Below are 16,774 nucleotides of genomic sequence, written 5' to 3' on the forward strand. Positions count from 1 at the left end.
GGCACACCCGGGCGTAGGACAGGGTAGAGCCGGCCGAGATAAACTTCCCAAACGACACAAAAAAAGTTAAGACTAGGATCCTGTGATCGATTCGTGCTGATAAGGTGACACTGCCGCTCCTGGCTCTGCTCTGATAAGCATCCTTCCGCTCAAGACCAGATGAGGCTGCACGGTCCGTGTGTTGGAGAGCTGTTTGGTTGAGCCCCCTGTTAAGCGATCCTGATGCTGATGATAACTTAAAGAGTGTCGCCTCCTCACTTCTTGCAGCACTGACTCTCAGCTGACTGCTCAGATGAACGAGCCCCGAATAAATCTGCGCGTCCACCCAAAGCGCGCACCACTACAGTGCGGAACTAGCCTATAATTACGCGCGTGTAGAAAACTCCCTCGCCCTCGATCCGATCTGATGCATTGCCCTTGGGGGGAATTAATGCGGTGCGTGCGTTGCTGTCCGTGTTAGATAAATTGCACAACTATTTGCGGGGATGCACTTAGCTAGGCCACAGTTCTATTCACACGGCATATAGGAGGTGCAGTGGTTGTAGCCGGGGACGCAGACATATAGGCTACATTACAATGGAAATGAGACAAGCGGGATTTATAGCAAGTGTTTTTATTCTTTACACACAGGGAGCACAAGTGCAGAAAGCAGAAATGAGGCAAAATGGAAAAAATCGTAAGCACTCTAACTTACAAGATTTGTGTAAACGAAAAAAGTATAATCTCATCTCTCATGCCTTTCTTAAGCAGCACTAACATCTTATTTCATAGTGATGACTCCAGTTATTCTCATCCCATCTTGAGTAGACTAGGATTTAAGTTCCACACTTTTGCTCCAAAGAACCAATAAAGTTGAACTGGTGCCATCTAGTGTTCAGTTTATATGTGAGCACTGAGCAGACTGCAGACACCAGGGAGAGACCAACATATACTCTTGGAGAAAGTTTAACTCACATTTGGGAGCAGTTTCACTAGAACGTTTTAAGAGGACAAAGACATGAGTATAGCTGCTCACATCTAGCGGATTACAGATGGATACTGTGCAATTTTTTTTATATATATTTTGTCTAGTATGAAAATTGCAAGGTCATCCACCCGAAAACAGCAAGACAAACAGCAATGCTAAAGTAGTGGAGTCTAATTGGTCTGTAAACTGACAGCAAGAGGGGTAAAAAAAAATAATAACAGCTGCTTTCTCATGTCTGCAATTTATTGATTTTCTCTCCCTCTATACCAACAAAGCTCTGAACAACAGAAAACAAAGTCATTTTGGGGAGGTTTCATATCTTCCTTTGGCTGCATCTCTGAGTAACAAAGAGCTTTGCATGGATTTGCACAGCAGAGATAGGCAGAAGCTGAGAGCAAACCAACAAAACTCTCCGTAAACCCATCCCACGTCTATGAACGGCCATGGCATGAAAGAGAAGGTGACCAGCAATACCTGAAGTGCACAAACTGCAGTAGATCAATGTGTACTACCTGCACTGTGAGCACTTTGGAACTGCCAGGTCCACAAGACCCTTGTGAGTGGGGAAATGTATTTGAGTCACTGAAAAAGTCGGGGGAAAACGTTCAGATGCCTTGTGCAAGAATCACAGTGATGAATGGGATCTGTGGTGCCAGTTGACACTAACTCATCTTCCTGTTTATGCTACACACATTCAAATGCAGTTACACTATAGCCTAAATGTGTTTCATAAAGAACTTATCTTATCTGCATAGTGAAACGGTAATGAAATTACTAACCCATGCAGATTAATAACTCAATTTTCAATTAGGGATTCTTTGGGATATCGCTGCAACAAAGCTGCGATATGTTGGCAATCAGATAGCTGCACAAGTCTCATTTGCTGAATTTAAACATAATCAGTTATGGTGACATAAAAAGAGAGACAGAACACACATTTCATCACAGAGATATGGTCATTTGCCACTATAAATGTAATGGGGAAAAAACATGGCCAAGTACATTCAGAACTTAGCAGAACAAGCCCTCCAGCCAGAAGGGGCATCTAGGGCAGTAGATACTGGAGTACTTCACTAACTACACTAGATGCACCTTAGCTGGAGGACCATAAGGCCAACAGAGGAGTGGGAAGTTGGGACTGCTGTCTTTTCTTCCAGCTCCAAATAGGAAATTCTCAATCTGGAGCACCTGAAAGAGAACAAAATTAATTAAATATAAATAGACCTATTATTTCAAATTATCCTTTCACTTAAATTGATTTGAGAATGTACAAATCCTTTGCCAGAGTTCAAGTGAAGGCCCTATTAAGTTGTTTGCCTGTTATGCTGTGAGGAAAGGCTGACATCTGGAACATAATTGAGGGTAAATCCAATTGTTCGCCCACCTTTTAAGCCTGACAAATATTTACAACTTAAAATCAAAGTATATAATATATCAAACCCATGTAATTCGACTTTAATGAAAGAATGCATGTGCTTCTAACCCTAAGTAAAATGTTCTGTTGCTTAAAACTGAAGTTTGGAGGTGATTATTTTACCCACGGTTTCATTTTTTGTAACTGCATCACTGCCAACAATGAATGCAAAATATTTGTTTCAACTTTCAAGACATTGCAAATATAAACAACAACCATGTTCTAATTTTGATTGTGCAGAGCTGCATAAGCTCAAAATATATTGATTATGATTGAATAGCCTACTTCAGTTGTGCTCTAATAATTTGATAAAGCCTATAGGTTCAGCTTGAAGGTTATCACTGTTTGATGTAAATTCGTTTGAAAGAGTTGAAACTTTCAGCCTGATTCATTGTGGGAATATCTTCCACTGAAACTCATTGAATAAAATGCCATAATAACCGTTCAGCCACCTTTTATCATTTCACTTTAGCTACTCTGTGTGTAACTGGGAAAAACGATTATCCAGTGCACATATCTTTGCAAAAGAGATAGGTCAGTAGGCCTACATGTTCTTTCATTTGCAATATTGACTACAGCCTATATTTTTCAACCCATTTGTGTAGCCTATACTATAATGCACTGGCTGGCTGCTAATGATTTGTTTAAAACAATTAAGCACAATGAAAATGAAAATATTATATAGGCCTATTTAAAAATCCTGGCATGCATCCACTAGGGAGGATTTAAACGTAAAGAGCTTAGGCTATCATTCAATAGTTAACATTTAATTGGAGATAATTTCCCTATGTTGTTATAAATAAGAGACAGAGCCACTCGTGGTGTTTCATTCTGGAGAAAGTGGCGCCAACAGTCTGATGACGAGCTGCTTTGCTCCGGGCAATTAAAAAAAATATCTCAATGGAAATCACATCCGCCTTTATCAAATTACTCAATAAAGCCATTTCCAGCTCTAAAGCATGCGGTAGGCTATCTGAATGTAGAAGTTTTTTATAGGGATTACCAAACCTGAACCTGAATAAGCCAAATGTGTCAAATGCAAAAGAAAGAAAATACATAAGCATGTGTGACTAAATAGGCCTATAGCCTATTTTAATCTTCCGAAATAACATTATACTTTTTTTTTTTTTTTTTACTGGAAATAGGCCTACCATTTGCATGATGAATGTGCTTCCCTTCCCCTCGATATGTTTTTTTTAACAAATCATCAATAGGCCTACAATATCGAGAAATTACTGGTAAATAAAGTCGCACGTGTATTTCTCTACAATATAAACAAAACGGTTAGAGAGAAACCACTTTCACAACCAGCCCAATGATCAGATGTGCCCTGCTGTAATGGGATAAATAGTGGAAAGATGCACACCACCCACCTCTTAGCCTTCGGATGTTGTTGCATTATGGATCAAGTCTAGCCTGTATTATGCTACAGCCATGCAGGATAGCCTACTACTCCACGCAGATGTTGTCTCCTGTGCAGCCCTCTCTTCGCCGGTCTTTTTTGACCAACAAAAAGTTTTCTCATGCATGAAATTGTGTGAGCATCTTTTTTGGTTGATTTTCCCTTTGTGGGGGTGGGGAAAGGAGCGTAACACGACCCACGACGCGATCTTGTAGATGTCCTCTTGTAGCCTAATCCACGCAAAGATCATACTGCTATTCCTCGCTTTGGCATTAAAACTATTTTTGTTGTGGTGGTGCAGCAGCAGCTCCGAAAGTTCCCCCTGCAAATCTAGAATTAGTAGTTTGAAAAGTGAATAGTCTGTGTTGCCCAGCCAGACCTCCCGCTTCCATTCAGCGCGGTGGTCAAAGAGACCCAGAAGGCTTGTGACCTGTAACCCCTGTAAACCCTAAACCCTACCCCCACATAGCCTTCTGTTCTGCTCCCTGTCTGCAGCAGCGCTCCCGCTTCATTTGGAGGCAGATTACTACTCATTTCCCCCCAAAATGCGTTCTGGTGATCCCGACCTTTGCAGGCGAGCAGAGCGTTTTCCAGAGCCATATGGGACGTCCTCGGCTGTGAGAATGGGCTCCATCGTAGCCTTATTTGCCTTCTTCCCTGATTGAACTTTAACCTACTTTCCCAGACGGCTTTTTCTCTGCTGCTGCTGCTGCTGCTGCGATTGGTGGTTAAACAGAAAGAAAATTGCAGCTGCCCAGATGACTATTCTTTTGCCCTATATGTTAAAACAGTTCATCTCACAAAGCAATAACCTATACTGCTGCTAGTGGAAGAAGGTTAGACTAATTAAAAGTGGGGGGATGTTGAGATCCATGGTTGAGATACTGACATTTTGAGTTCATTTGCTGCTTAGACATCAATTAGGGTTAGTTCATAATACTACTTCCACAGTTCAAACTAGGTTGAGTACCCTTTTCCATTATGAATTTAGCAGTTACATCTTAAAAAAAATGAAAAAAGAAAAGAAAGCTAGGCCTGGCTGGTAGATTCTTAAAAGTTTTGTTTCATATAGGTTTACACAAATTCCAAATGGGGGGATTTTGACCTCTGCAGAAAAAAATGACTGCCAGCCGATTGACATGACTTCAGTCACTCAGGCTGCCTCCTGGTAGGCTGGAATGCATCCCAGTGTTTTGAGCTATAGGCTGGGGACTCATGACACTGCTGCTCCATAGTCACAGCTACACAAAGAGAAGGGAAGGGGGTGGGCGATTTAAACATTGCCAATATTAATTTGCACTACAGGAAGAATGAACTGGAAAATGTGGAGTTACTGACAGTATCCATGATTATTTTCTGGGTGTAAGGGTGTATTTCCACGTAAAAAGTTTATCAAAAATATTCTCCCCTTCTTAGTTGACAGTTCCAGCCTATGGCACCTTCATCACATAACATTTCAGTAGTGGATTTACAGCTTTTAGAAAAAGTTATGTTCACACATAGATTACAAGTCATAATGTTGGCAAAATTGACCATGCCTTAAATTGCTGCTACATAATTTAATCAGTTATTTTAGTTAGCTTTTTGTTCTGAATGTTCAGAAGGATTTTGCAGAGCAACTACATACAAAGAATATGGAAGCTCTTCAGTCAGTATGCTTTCAGATAACAGGCTAACCCTGTGTTTGAGTGAGACAATCAATTGGTCGGCCACTGGGTGGAGACATTGTTTGTTACCTCACTTCTCTTGAACTTTGTTGAACCTTACAGAAGGTTATATCTTAAGGGGTGAGCACTAAGCAGTCATCTTCTCCAGGTCTAGGACATCAGACTGGATAGGATGCCTACAGCTTCACACCAAAGTGGCTGAAGCAGAGAGGAGGCAGCAGATAAGAGGACAAACTGAGACTAGGACTCAAGGGAGACAAGTAAGCTGAGTTTGGAACATTTAGGTGATTTCAGTTCATCCTCAGATCAAGATCAAAAGGATGGTGGTGAGAAACCAGCAGATGCATCTGGAATGTCGAGGAAAACCGCGTCCTGTCCCCAGGAGTGAGTTAATTCCAGGACAGAGCCGGGCAGCAGTGCAGCTTCACAGACCTTCTAGCCTGAGTGATGCATCTGCTGGAGTGGGGAAACTCAAGGATATGTAGGCCAAAGGCATGATGGAGGAGATGACAGGAGGGAGACCAAAAAAAGCAACAGAGCAAAAACATTGAGCGAAGAACCAGAACTCACTTTACACTCTAGGTTTCTCGGACAGAAAGTTTGTGCTTTCAACCAAATACCAGCCAAAGTTAAGATGTTCTGAAAGCCACCTTGATGTTAAAACCAGCAAATAGATCTGCAATGATTCAAAAACAAAACCCAATTTCTCATTACTAAGATTATGCATATATAGATCATGCTCTTTTGAAATTATCCCATTACGAAATAAGGACGTCAATGAACAATTGTGTAAATTAATTTTATAAATGAGGCACCAGGCTACAGGATGATAACCTCTACTGCAGAGAATGCCTTATAATCAAAGCGCATGGCAAATCTAATTTAGGAGACACAAATGCAGTTAAGCATTTACTATTTTTCATAGACATTTCAGGAACCCTATCATAAGGAAATGTGTGCTTCAAATATGCAATCCATTTATACTTGAGTTCACTTATCTAACATCATCTTAATGGAGCCACACAAAAATATTTTGCCATATAGTTTTATTTTCATGAATGCTTTCACACTTTTGACCTTTAAAATAAAGCTATGTACACTTACAATTCTCTCCCATGGTAAATAAAGAAAATATCCAGAGCATAAAGGTTATGGGGGTGGGGGGAGAAGGCAATAGCGTGAAAAAGTAAAGCACAACAAACATTTAAATTTCAAATAGGAATTAAATCACCAAATATAGTCTGGATCTTTACATTAAGGAATTTGTGTTGATGTCTAATCAAAATTGCCAGTGAATTATATTATACTTGCGTAACCAGAGGTAGGGCTGTAGAAACATGAAATATTTTCTTTGTACAACTAATACAAGATGTCAATAGTGTCCTCTAGCAGATCAGCTGTATGGTATACAGTCCATCCTTGCCAAAGTGCACATCATGACTGGACTTTTATTCCAAGAAAGTTTGTATGGATGTCTAACTATTAACTTTTAATTGCACATGGAATTATTTCTTAAAACAACCCTGGTTGTAATTCAGTTTTACAACAATTTTGATGATTAAAGTGTTACCAAGAACAGCGGAAATTAGTAACGTCAACATGTCAATCCCAAAGAACCAGCCTGAGCCTAATAACTAGTGGACTAATACACTAGCTAATGGGTATGAGTGTTAAGCCCAATGCATTAATATTATTTGAAAATTGTGTATTTCACATTTATTTGACAACATTACATATTTACTAAATTTCACAGCTACAGGGATGTTTAGAGAAACCTGCAGAGACGCCCCTACAAACTTTCTCTCAGAAGCTGGGTGTCATGACAACACACCGTGTGCAGGACTGCATTACTGTATGTACCACATCCACAGCAGATTTCCCAAACAAGTTTATGGACCCAGAAAGGCCTGATATTGGCCCTGTGATTAATTGGTGATGTGCACAACTGCAAACCTAACCTGAGTGTAGTCTAGCCATCTCTCTATTCACTTTCACACACACTCACATTTGTAGCATCATTCATTTGAGTATAAACCTACCCTCTGTTGGATGTGGGTCAGAGTACAAACTACTGCTACATTTGGGACTTTGAAATGCATATTTGTTTCCCTTTCATATATTGACTTTGGTTTAAAAAACAAATTAAGAGGTCTGGAATTTTACATTAAATTTCTTTAAGTAAGGCAACATTCATTATGGTACCATATTGCAATTCATTATGAATTAACATTTGTGTGGCACCACCCAATAAAACATGTAGTTTTAAAAGTATAGTTTTCCATTGCGAAAACCAGGTCGCAGTCCCTGTTAAGTTAGAACATATATATATATATCAAGTTTAGGCATGCATACAAACCACTGTTCTGTATCCAAATATCTTGTCAAGGTAGGAAAGAAAGATAACACAGCATTTACAAACTCAAATCCCATGAGGTATATACTAGAAGACTGTGCGAACAGACAACATATTTCTTGAAATCTAAATAGCCTATGCAATTTTTGTGACAGTGACGATTAAGGCAATTATTTCAACAGAATCATTTGAAGTTGTTTAACAGAGAGGTGACCCATGTGAAGAACTCAGAAAATTCAGTGCGCATCATCCAAAATAGACTCATGTTTGTTTTAACAGTGCATGGTGTTATTTTGAGTGTGGTGAGGCTTGACAAGAGCATATTAATGTATCATAAGCATATTATAGCATACTCTGAATACGATTTTAATCAAACCAGAAGAAGCATTTGCCACCCCCTTGATTTTTTTTTGCACAATTATTTCAAATTGTATGACAGATTTTTGTTTGAAATCAGGGTGAGCAAATTTGTTAGAATTTAAATGAATTGAAAACGGGGACAAAATAAATTAGTTTAAACTATGATCTATAATTGTTTTTTTTAACTAAAAACAACAAAGATCGTCAATACATCTTCATTGTCTTCAATGGCGTAGTAGGATGTACTATGTGCCTCATAGTTCAAGCCCATTATAGTATGGTTGGCATGTGTCAAATGTCAAATAAAAAATAAATCACCCTTCTACAACTACCACTTAAGATAGAGATGGTTGGGTTTCTCTTGCTTCAACTCCCCACTGACATCCATTCTGAAATTATCCAGGAAAAAGGTAACCCTATGGGCAGATAGCACACCATCATAAGAGTCTCTTTGACATGCAAAGTTAATTAAAATGACAACAGATTATGTAATTTTCTGATATAATGTAACACATATAACATGCTTATGATGCACTGTAATGCCTTATCAGCAACACTTCAAGTAAACTGCAATATTATTATCTCTTGTTTAGCAGTGCTTATGCTGTAAAGGAGCAAAGCCTAAGATTATCAAGCAGTTCATAAACCCATTACTGCTTCAATCTGATGAAAGATCTGTTTTCTGTTGAATTTCTGTCCTAGTCTGTTGCCGGGGGGCATCATTCATCCCATTGGTCACATTTTTTTCTTTCTGAGAATTTAAAAAGAAATAACTGCTATTCATAGTGAATATTCATACTCCATTTGTTTTTTAAATAGTAAAATAAATGAGTTAAATCATTGTTTAAAAATAAAGTAATCTATACTCAGTATCTGGGCATGAAATGGAGTGTTCCCATTGAGATCAATTGGTATATCCTGACTGATCATGCTAGCAATGAACTGATGTCTGCCTGAAACCCTGCAGCATTATCTGATGCCTCGTTTCGATTTCAGTCGCATGAGCCTTGCTGACCACAGCCTAACTAAAACCCCAGCGCAATCAATTAATTCCGCTATGGTTTTGATTTTCAATTCCTGTGCCAGCTAACGCAGTAGCAAGTTCAGCAGGATGACCTACGACCCCAGTAACCTTACACACGCACCAAAGGTCTACTAACCACCTATTAATCACCAAAGATTACCATGCGCTGACCTGGCTAATATAATCCAGAAGTCATATTTCTAAAGATCACTTAAGTCCCAGAAGAACAGAATAGCTATGGAATTAGTTAGACTAAGCAACGTATTAGAAAGAAGAATTAAGTTTCAGAATGTTAACGATAAAGTTACATTAGCAAAATAATATATTTATTTCTTCCTCAATTTTTTTAATCTCTAAAATATTGACATCTTTCTGAAAAAGGCTTTGAAGAACACCTCAGAGCTTGTGTTGGCTGTGGTAGGGGCAACGCATCTGTCATTGTAAGGTCTTTGCCAGCGACAACATATGAGGATATTGCTCATCTAAGGGTAACAGTTAAAGGTCCAACATTACAAGCTCTGACTAGATGCATTTCGTTATCACTAAAGAAGCACTATGGTTTAAATAACAGTTCTTGGCCCACTCACAGTTTGCCTGATGGCAATCACCTCCACATCCACACTAAGCAAAAAAAGTGAAGGAAGTAATTTGTACTTTATATTGGATCCTAAATTAAGCACGTCTCTGACACTCACTTTCGCCTTCTCCGAGTGTGCTATAGCTCCAACCGCCACCTCTAAAACAAACACCACCTGCCAGAGCGGTCATCCGCCGTGCCCTTACGCCTCCTCCGGTGCCGTGGGCCTCTTCAGGTCTCGGATCTGCTTAATCAGATAGTTCTTCTCATCACAGAACTGCTCATCCTCGGATCTGTCTGTCTGAAAGTGGCTCAGGAACTCCACTAGCTTGGTCTGGTTCTTCAGCAGTATGTCCAGCACAGGCTGAGTCTTATTGGGGTTTGCAACGAATACCTGCGAGAGCAGAGAGGGATGTATGGAACATACAATTTAATAGTTTCACCCCAAAACGAGATATGCACCATTTATACAACAAAGAGTTTTATTTTATTTGTTACTATTCTGCCTTCAAAAAAATCAACTATATTTTAGAAGCAAATAACTGAAGACGACTCCTAATTCTAAACCATAATGTGCTCGACTTTCATGCCAGCATTGCATATGAGAGTGTGTGTCATTTTGGAACAAAACTACAAGATCAGCTTTTTTGTCCATAAGCCAGTGTTTGGATTCCAAATTTAAGCAGTCACTTTCACTCGTTTACCAACTTCAGTCCTCCGTTTTATAGATGCTATGTATAGATTTAAAACATACTGACTTATGAACACCTTTAATGATTTTCTCCCTCCCCTCCTAAAAAAAAAAGATGTAGCATTTTGCAATAAAACTTCACTTTACTCTAAATAGTTGGAATGATGGCACATATAGTATGCCCCATAAGGCCAGGAAAATGTTCGCAATTTCTTATATGGACTAGTGTTGTCACGGTTTTCGGTACTTCTGTCCTTAGTCGGTGCTACATTGTTTTCGGTACTTCGGTACCTGTTTTTGGATGGTACCGAGGGTATCGTTTTTTTTTTTTTTTTTTCAATAAACAATACTTGAGGGCTACATGCCACTGTCTGCCTCACAGTGTCTGCACTCACTGCCATACAGAATTGAATGTAAGAAGTAAGCAGAAGCACATTGTTTTGTTTTAAAGTTGAAGGCTACATGCCATTTGTTCATTGGAAATGGTTGCATACTTTAATAAAGGAGAATATGTTGAAGAAATATCAGTCTGTTTTTTTTTACCGTGGTACCGAAATTGGTACCGAGTACCGTGGAAATTCACTAGTACCGGTACCGACTACTGAATTATTGGTACCGTGACATCACTAATATGGACACATCACAGTAATACACACCTTAAAGACGTGGAATGCTTCAAACTGGATGTTGCGGCTATTATCTCTTAGCAGGTTCATCATCAGCTTTAAGTTCTCTGCCCGACTGATGTACTTGGTCATGACAGTGAAGTTATGTCTATCCAGGAGAAGTTCCCCAAGGAGCTAAAAAATAGATAAGTGAATAGCAGTTTGATTGATTCAATGTACAGTCTGTTAAATCAAGTGAGTGTGTTAGTCACCCTTGAATCATAACACAAATACATTTTGACCAGGATTTTAATAATAGTTTCAAATAGCTTCAAATGTTTTGGACTTGATAGTTGTGGTGATGGTACCTTCAAAGACTGTCGCTTGGTGACATAGTTGTCAGAATGCAGGAGCTTCTCGTATTCTGTAAACACCTGATATAAATAATAATAATATATATTTAAAAAGGTTTCTAAATGTATATGTTAAGCAGAAAATTAGCATTTTTCTCTCTTCAAAATCCACACTTAAAAACTCACCCTGTCATAATTGGTCTCCAGGAAATCTGCACACATAATCTTGTGTCTTGTGAGAAGATCCTGATAAGGCACAGAGACCAGGATGTTAGATTAGATATATGTTAGTATAAAGATAATGTAATCTGAAAGCAAATGTAGCTGTGTACCTTGAATGAGGCAAAAGCATCTGAGGCAATGTCAAAGGTTGACAGCTCCACATAACCGAAGAAGCAGTAGAACTCTTCAGAGAAGAGCACCGTCCGTGCCAACGGCTCGTGACGCAGGCACTCCCTCAGCATCATTCCACAGTTCAGGGCCACCTCTGCACTCTCGTATCTGTACAGGTTTATACACGTTAGGTCTTCCAGTTAAGTAATGTACATTATAAACTCTACGCAACAGAAATCAAAAAGCAGAAAACCGGAAAATGTCACTTGGAAAAAAATCCACCCAAAAACACTTAAAAAACAGTGACGCACATTGCATTTATGGGACTATTTTGTTGTATGGTGGTGTATTTTTGTTATTCTCATAGATAACTGGCCATTAGACAACGTGACATTACATTAAGATATTTACAGTGCAGCTACAATGGAGTTTAATAGCAGAAAATGCAAACATCAGATTTAGCAGTCAGCTCCTCAGAATCAGAGCAATGGCTTCTTTCTTAATTCAACATGTCGCACCAATATTCAACAATCATACAATGATCAATCCTTCATAGAAGTGTCAGAGAGAGCAATGCCTCCACTGACAGAAGCCTCAGTAGACGATAATGCAATGCAGCCATACGACATGTTTTGAGTAAGTGACTGTTCCTCAACTGCGTTACCCTCGCGCCGCTATCACTCCCTCCACCTGCACATACTGTATAAACCACAGCTGAATGCAACAACAAGTTCATGCCTGTTCTCTGGGAGTTGTCAAAAGACATTCTAGGAAATGCAGAAAATCACGAGGCAGGTTCAGGGAAAGCGGGCCCACAACAAAGCAAACTATAACACGAGTTATCATAAAATATCTCATGAATGTGTTGCTCATAAATTGATATGCAACAGTGTAAGAGTATCCAAGGGGGGAATTTCCCTTTAATAAATCTACCATAACAGTCCATTCAGTCACACACATTTGGCACATCATTTGACACTAAACTCCTGTAGTCTGGAAAGGTGGAACTTACCCTTTCAGAAGCATGAAGAGGATCTGCGGGTGTGAAGAGATGTATTCTACCGTGGGTGTGCGAGTACCAATCTGACGTCGCACAATATTGCTGAACAAATGGACCACATCCTTCTTCCCCTGTGAATGTCACTGCAATGAATAGCTGACTGGGTGCTAACACATGCAAAGACATTTTTTTGCTTTGGGCTTAGCTGATCACAATCAGGCATTCACACCCACTGGCCCTTCAGTGGCAGCACAAAGAAATCAATACTATTCACACACATAAAAAAAAGTCATGGCAGAAAGAAGTACATTTCCCCCACCTCAAAATCAATCCTCTGCAGATTTGCAATGAGAGCAATGAGGAGGTTGGTGTTGTACAGCTCTTGTGCAAGCTGGGCCACTGCCTCGGTTTGAGGCTCCTTGTCTCCTGTTCCACACAGCACTTCTTTCAGAGAAGCCAGGTTTTTTGATACCTCCTCTGCGACCTTAATAGTAAAATAATCAATGACACGGGATCATCAGTTAAGAGCCTCCTTTCAACCGGAGCCAGAGACAAAAAGGCACATAACACCATTTCTGACCTTCTCACACTTTTTGCTCTCTGTAGCATCCAGCTTTTCCATATATGCCACATTCTCTTTCAAACTCTTCACTATTTCAGCTGGACTCTTCTGAGACTTCCCAAAAGGAAAAGGCATGATGGAGGCAATATAATCCAAGCCTGATCTCGGATGAAGTAAAACACTGTTTCAAAAGGAGAGAAGACCCAACTGCAATGTGTAGTTAAAACATTTAACTTCCTGTAACGTTACCTCTAAGAGACAGGAAATGGCTTTTACAGTGTATGCTCACACCTGAGGAGAGCTAGGCTTCATCTTAAGACACTTGTTAAATTTAATTGATTAACTAAAGTCAGTGTGTTAAAACATATAAACAACTCGCATAGCTAACGTTGCTACATGGCTTGCCACAGACAAACAGGTAACATTAGAGCTAAAATAACTAAGTAACACTTGGATAATGTGATTGCATTATTGATTCCAGTAGGTGATGGTAACGTTAGTAGCACAGCAGACTAAAAACAAACGTGAAGTTGTTAACCAAAACAAGGATGTCACGGCAAGAACGAGAAGTTACAGCAACAGTTCAGCAGTGCTAGCTTGTGAGCTGGCTGTAGAAACAAGCAAACTAACGTGTAGTTACCTTTATGTTAAGTAACGTTAAGGAGATACCAAACAGTATAGGGAAACACACAAATTGTCGAAATATTATTCAGTTCAAGCTGACAAGACTCACCAAGTGACCACTAGTTTCGAACTTGAAGGAGGCTCGGTGGCTAAAGGTTAGCTAGCTAATGTCAGCTAGCAAGAGTTAGCAGTAACTTACTGAGAAATGACTATCTGGGATATCTAACCTCTCTAACGTTAGCTGCCTAACGTGTGCTAAATGTAGCTACAAAGCGCTCAAACGGACGACCTTGATAGCCATGGTATTTCATGTAAATGTCTTTACTCGTGACCGCTCGTCACCTAACTTGCTAGCTGGCTAAGTTAGAGAGTATTGCTGTGCTGGCCTGTCTGACAACTTCATTTCCCTGTTCTGCTTCTGAAGCTCCTGGCTGTTCCCCTCTCCTCATCCAAGGGACATTGGGCGGGTATGTTTTGTTTGCGACGTTTGTACAAAATGACTGACACTTTTTTCAGCCAATCACTTTGCACAAATTAAAATGTGGCAACGCCCCTTCGTTGCATAGACCCTTTTCACATCAACCGTATCGAGGTGGTAAAGCAGGAAGTAAGCAGGTGTAACCAATACCATTAAATTAATGATGATCACTTCCATTCCATTTAGGTGTTCCAGTGCCAGGGCCATTAATGTTATTGGTTACACATGCTTTAATTACGTCCTGCTTTACTCCCCCAAAATGGTTGCTCGCTGTGAAAAGGGCCTATTGTAATACAGCTATATGTGTAAATATGAACATTCTTTCGGCAAAATATTTAAAAGATTAAGATTAAAAACATTTTCCAATGCTTAAATAAATTAATCACCCCCACCTTAAATACTCAAATGGATTGTACAGTCAGCCAATTTACTGATTAGCAATTTGTTAACAATCAAGGTCAACAATCAATCAGGTTTTATTTAGATCTTTTCATTCTACTCAAACAGCACAAAAGTGGGCAATGATCAATTGACCTGAGCACAGCAATACAGTTTTAAATTGTCTTGAAAATTACACTGGTTTTGAGGCTTTATTGTGCCATCCACATCAGTATGACCTCAGAATATTGTAACAGCGACTTTATCACAAGGCTCAGTTCTCTAACATTTCTCTGGAAACAAGTCCTGGACTTTATTGTGTTTTCATTCCTTTACCATTTTAATACTGGTGTATGGGTTTGTATCTGTTAATTGTTTATTTTTTAACATCTGTCATAAATAAATTCATTCAAATCTGGCTTTATTTTTTATTGCTATGCCGATGACACTAAACTCTACAAACCCAATAAACTAAATGCCGCTCCCAATTCCTAAACTTAGAGGTGTGCTAATCTGAAGTGAGGTCCCCACTCCTCAATGCCAATATTGGACCAGGCCAGCTAGAGTATACACAGTCTCTTCACGGATAGTATGATACATTTTTATGCATGTTTTGCCATGAAAAATCTTTCCATTACAATTCATTCCTATTCTCTGATTCAAGTTACACATCAAATAATCTATTCATTGGCCAATAACCTTGAAGAACTAATGAAACCCATGATGCCATCTCTGATCCACCACCAGAAAGCTGGCAAAAGACATTACGTTTTTTTTTTTTTAATAAGAAATAAAAGAGAATCAAATGAATGAATGAATAAAATAGACCTAGACAAAGCCAACAGAGCTCAACTTATGTTATATGTTCTTGTGTATGTGGGTGGGTGCTGGATCTGCTGTATGATTGGTAAACTTTGAGGATGATTTCTGGTGATGCTCAATGTTTGTGTCCGCTGAGTGCTTTGAGGTGGTTGAGTCTTTGGTTTCCTTCTTTTTCCAGGTTATTGATGTGAGTGGTCCATGCCCATGTTTCTTTGAAAAGTGACTCCTAAGAACTTAGCCTCTTTTTCCAGGGAGATGGGGGTGTTGTAGGGGGTGAGGTGGATGGCTGGTTTGAGATGGGGGTTTTGGTGAACAATATGGGCTGGGTTTTGGTGGGGTTGAGTTTAATCCTCCAGGTGTTGGGCCAGGTTTCTATTGTAGTGATGCATGATTAGAGTTTTTTGGCAGCAAGTGGAATGGATTTAGAGTGAGTCCAGGAGCAGAGGACAGACATTACAGGTTACAGGCATTCATTGGCTTTATACATAAACAAAATAGGAGGTGGGAAAAATAGTGATAATTGATTCATTAGACATACGGTAGACTACTGCTTTTTTCCTTTGTTCTTATTTGAGGTTGAAGTTACGGTAAGAACTAGGCTATCTATCTATGGGGCAAGTGGACAATCTCTGTCTGTTCTCTGTTCTCTGTTTCAATTTTTTTTGTCCCACTCATGATGTCATATATGATGTCATAAGAGCAAAATCATCTTATGACATCACTGAGGATGTCATAGGCACTTATGATGTCATAGTGATGTCATAAGAGCAATCATCTTATGACATCACTGATGATGTCATAGGCACTGATGATGACATGGCACTAATATTGTGGTTTTTGGTTACACTCGGGCAATTGTGACATCACTGATGATGTCACAATGTCTATGACATCATCAGTGATGTAATCAGTGATGCGAAGTTGAGCTGTGCATGTCAATAGAGCAGGCGAGGCTGCGCAGGAGCCGAGCTGCTGCGGGCTGCAGGGTCAGCTCGGTGAGCTGCAGGGCGAGCCCGTGCAGCGGGCGAGCCTAGTTAATCGAGCACGCGTAGTGCGCAAGATGCCTAGTTCTATCAAAAGTGTCAGTTCCCTGTATGTGTTGATTTTCAAGACTAATTATGCCACATGAAATAGCCTAGTTTTAGCAGTTTTTGTAAATAATGC

At 39.6% G+C, this 16,774-nt stretch overlaps 1 protein-coding gene across 2 annotated transcripts; it reads right to left on the minus strand.

The window, feature by feature from the left end:
* Positions 1–6,491: 6,491 nt before the first annotated feature.
* On the minus strand, positions 6,492–14,334 carry cab39l1 (calcium binding protein 39, like 1). 2 transcript variants are annotated; one of them, XM_083651543.1, is made up of 9 exons: positions 14,042–14,334; positions 13,327–13,466; positions 13,066–13,230; positions 12,759–12,877; positions 11,746–11,914; positions 11,600–11,659; positions 11,429–11,494; positions 11,112–11,255; positions 6,492–10,158 (listed from the first exon to the last, which is right to left on the minus strand). In XM_083651543.1, the coding sequence occupies exons 2-9, from the start codon at positions 13,441–13,443 to the stop codon at positions 9,967–9,969; spliced, it is 1,032 nt and encodes a 343-aa protein (XP_083507669.1). In that variant the 5' UTR covers positions 13,444–13,466; positions 14,042–14,334; the 3' UTR covers positions 6,492–9,966. The 2 variants fall into 2 exon arrangements, with proteins under 2 accessions (XP_083507669.1, XP_083507668.1); XM_083651542.1 differs by having other exon boundaries at positions 13,327–13,489.
* Between the last annotated feature and the right edge of the window lie 2,440 nt (positions 14,335–16,774).

Source organism: Poromitra crassiceps (genome assembly GCF_964638095.1).
Source record: "Poromitra crassiceps genome assembly, chromosome: 15".
In the NCBI taxonomy this organism is placed as follows: domain Eukaryota; kingdom Metazoa; phylum Chordata; class Actinopteri; order Beryciformes; family Melamphaidae; genus Poromitra; species Poromitra crassiceps.

Bases quoted from the DNA above. Each gene is read 5' to 3' on its own strand.
- cab39l1 (XM_083651543.1), bottom strand. From the start codon at position 13,443: ATGCCTTTTCCTTTTGGGAAGTCTCAGAAGAGTCCAGCTGAAATAGTG. The intron at 11,660-11,745 runs GTACACAGCTAC...GTGCCTTATCAG, and splicing joins ATGCTTTTGCCTCATTCAAG to GATCTTCTCACAAGACACAA. The intron at 11,256-11,428 runs GTACCATCACCA...TCTATTTTTTAG, and splicing joins CCAAGCGACAGTCTTTGAAG to CTCCTTGGGGAACTTCTCCT.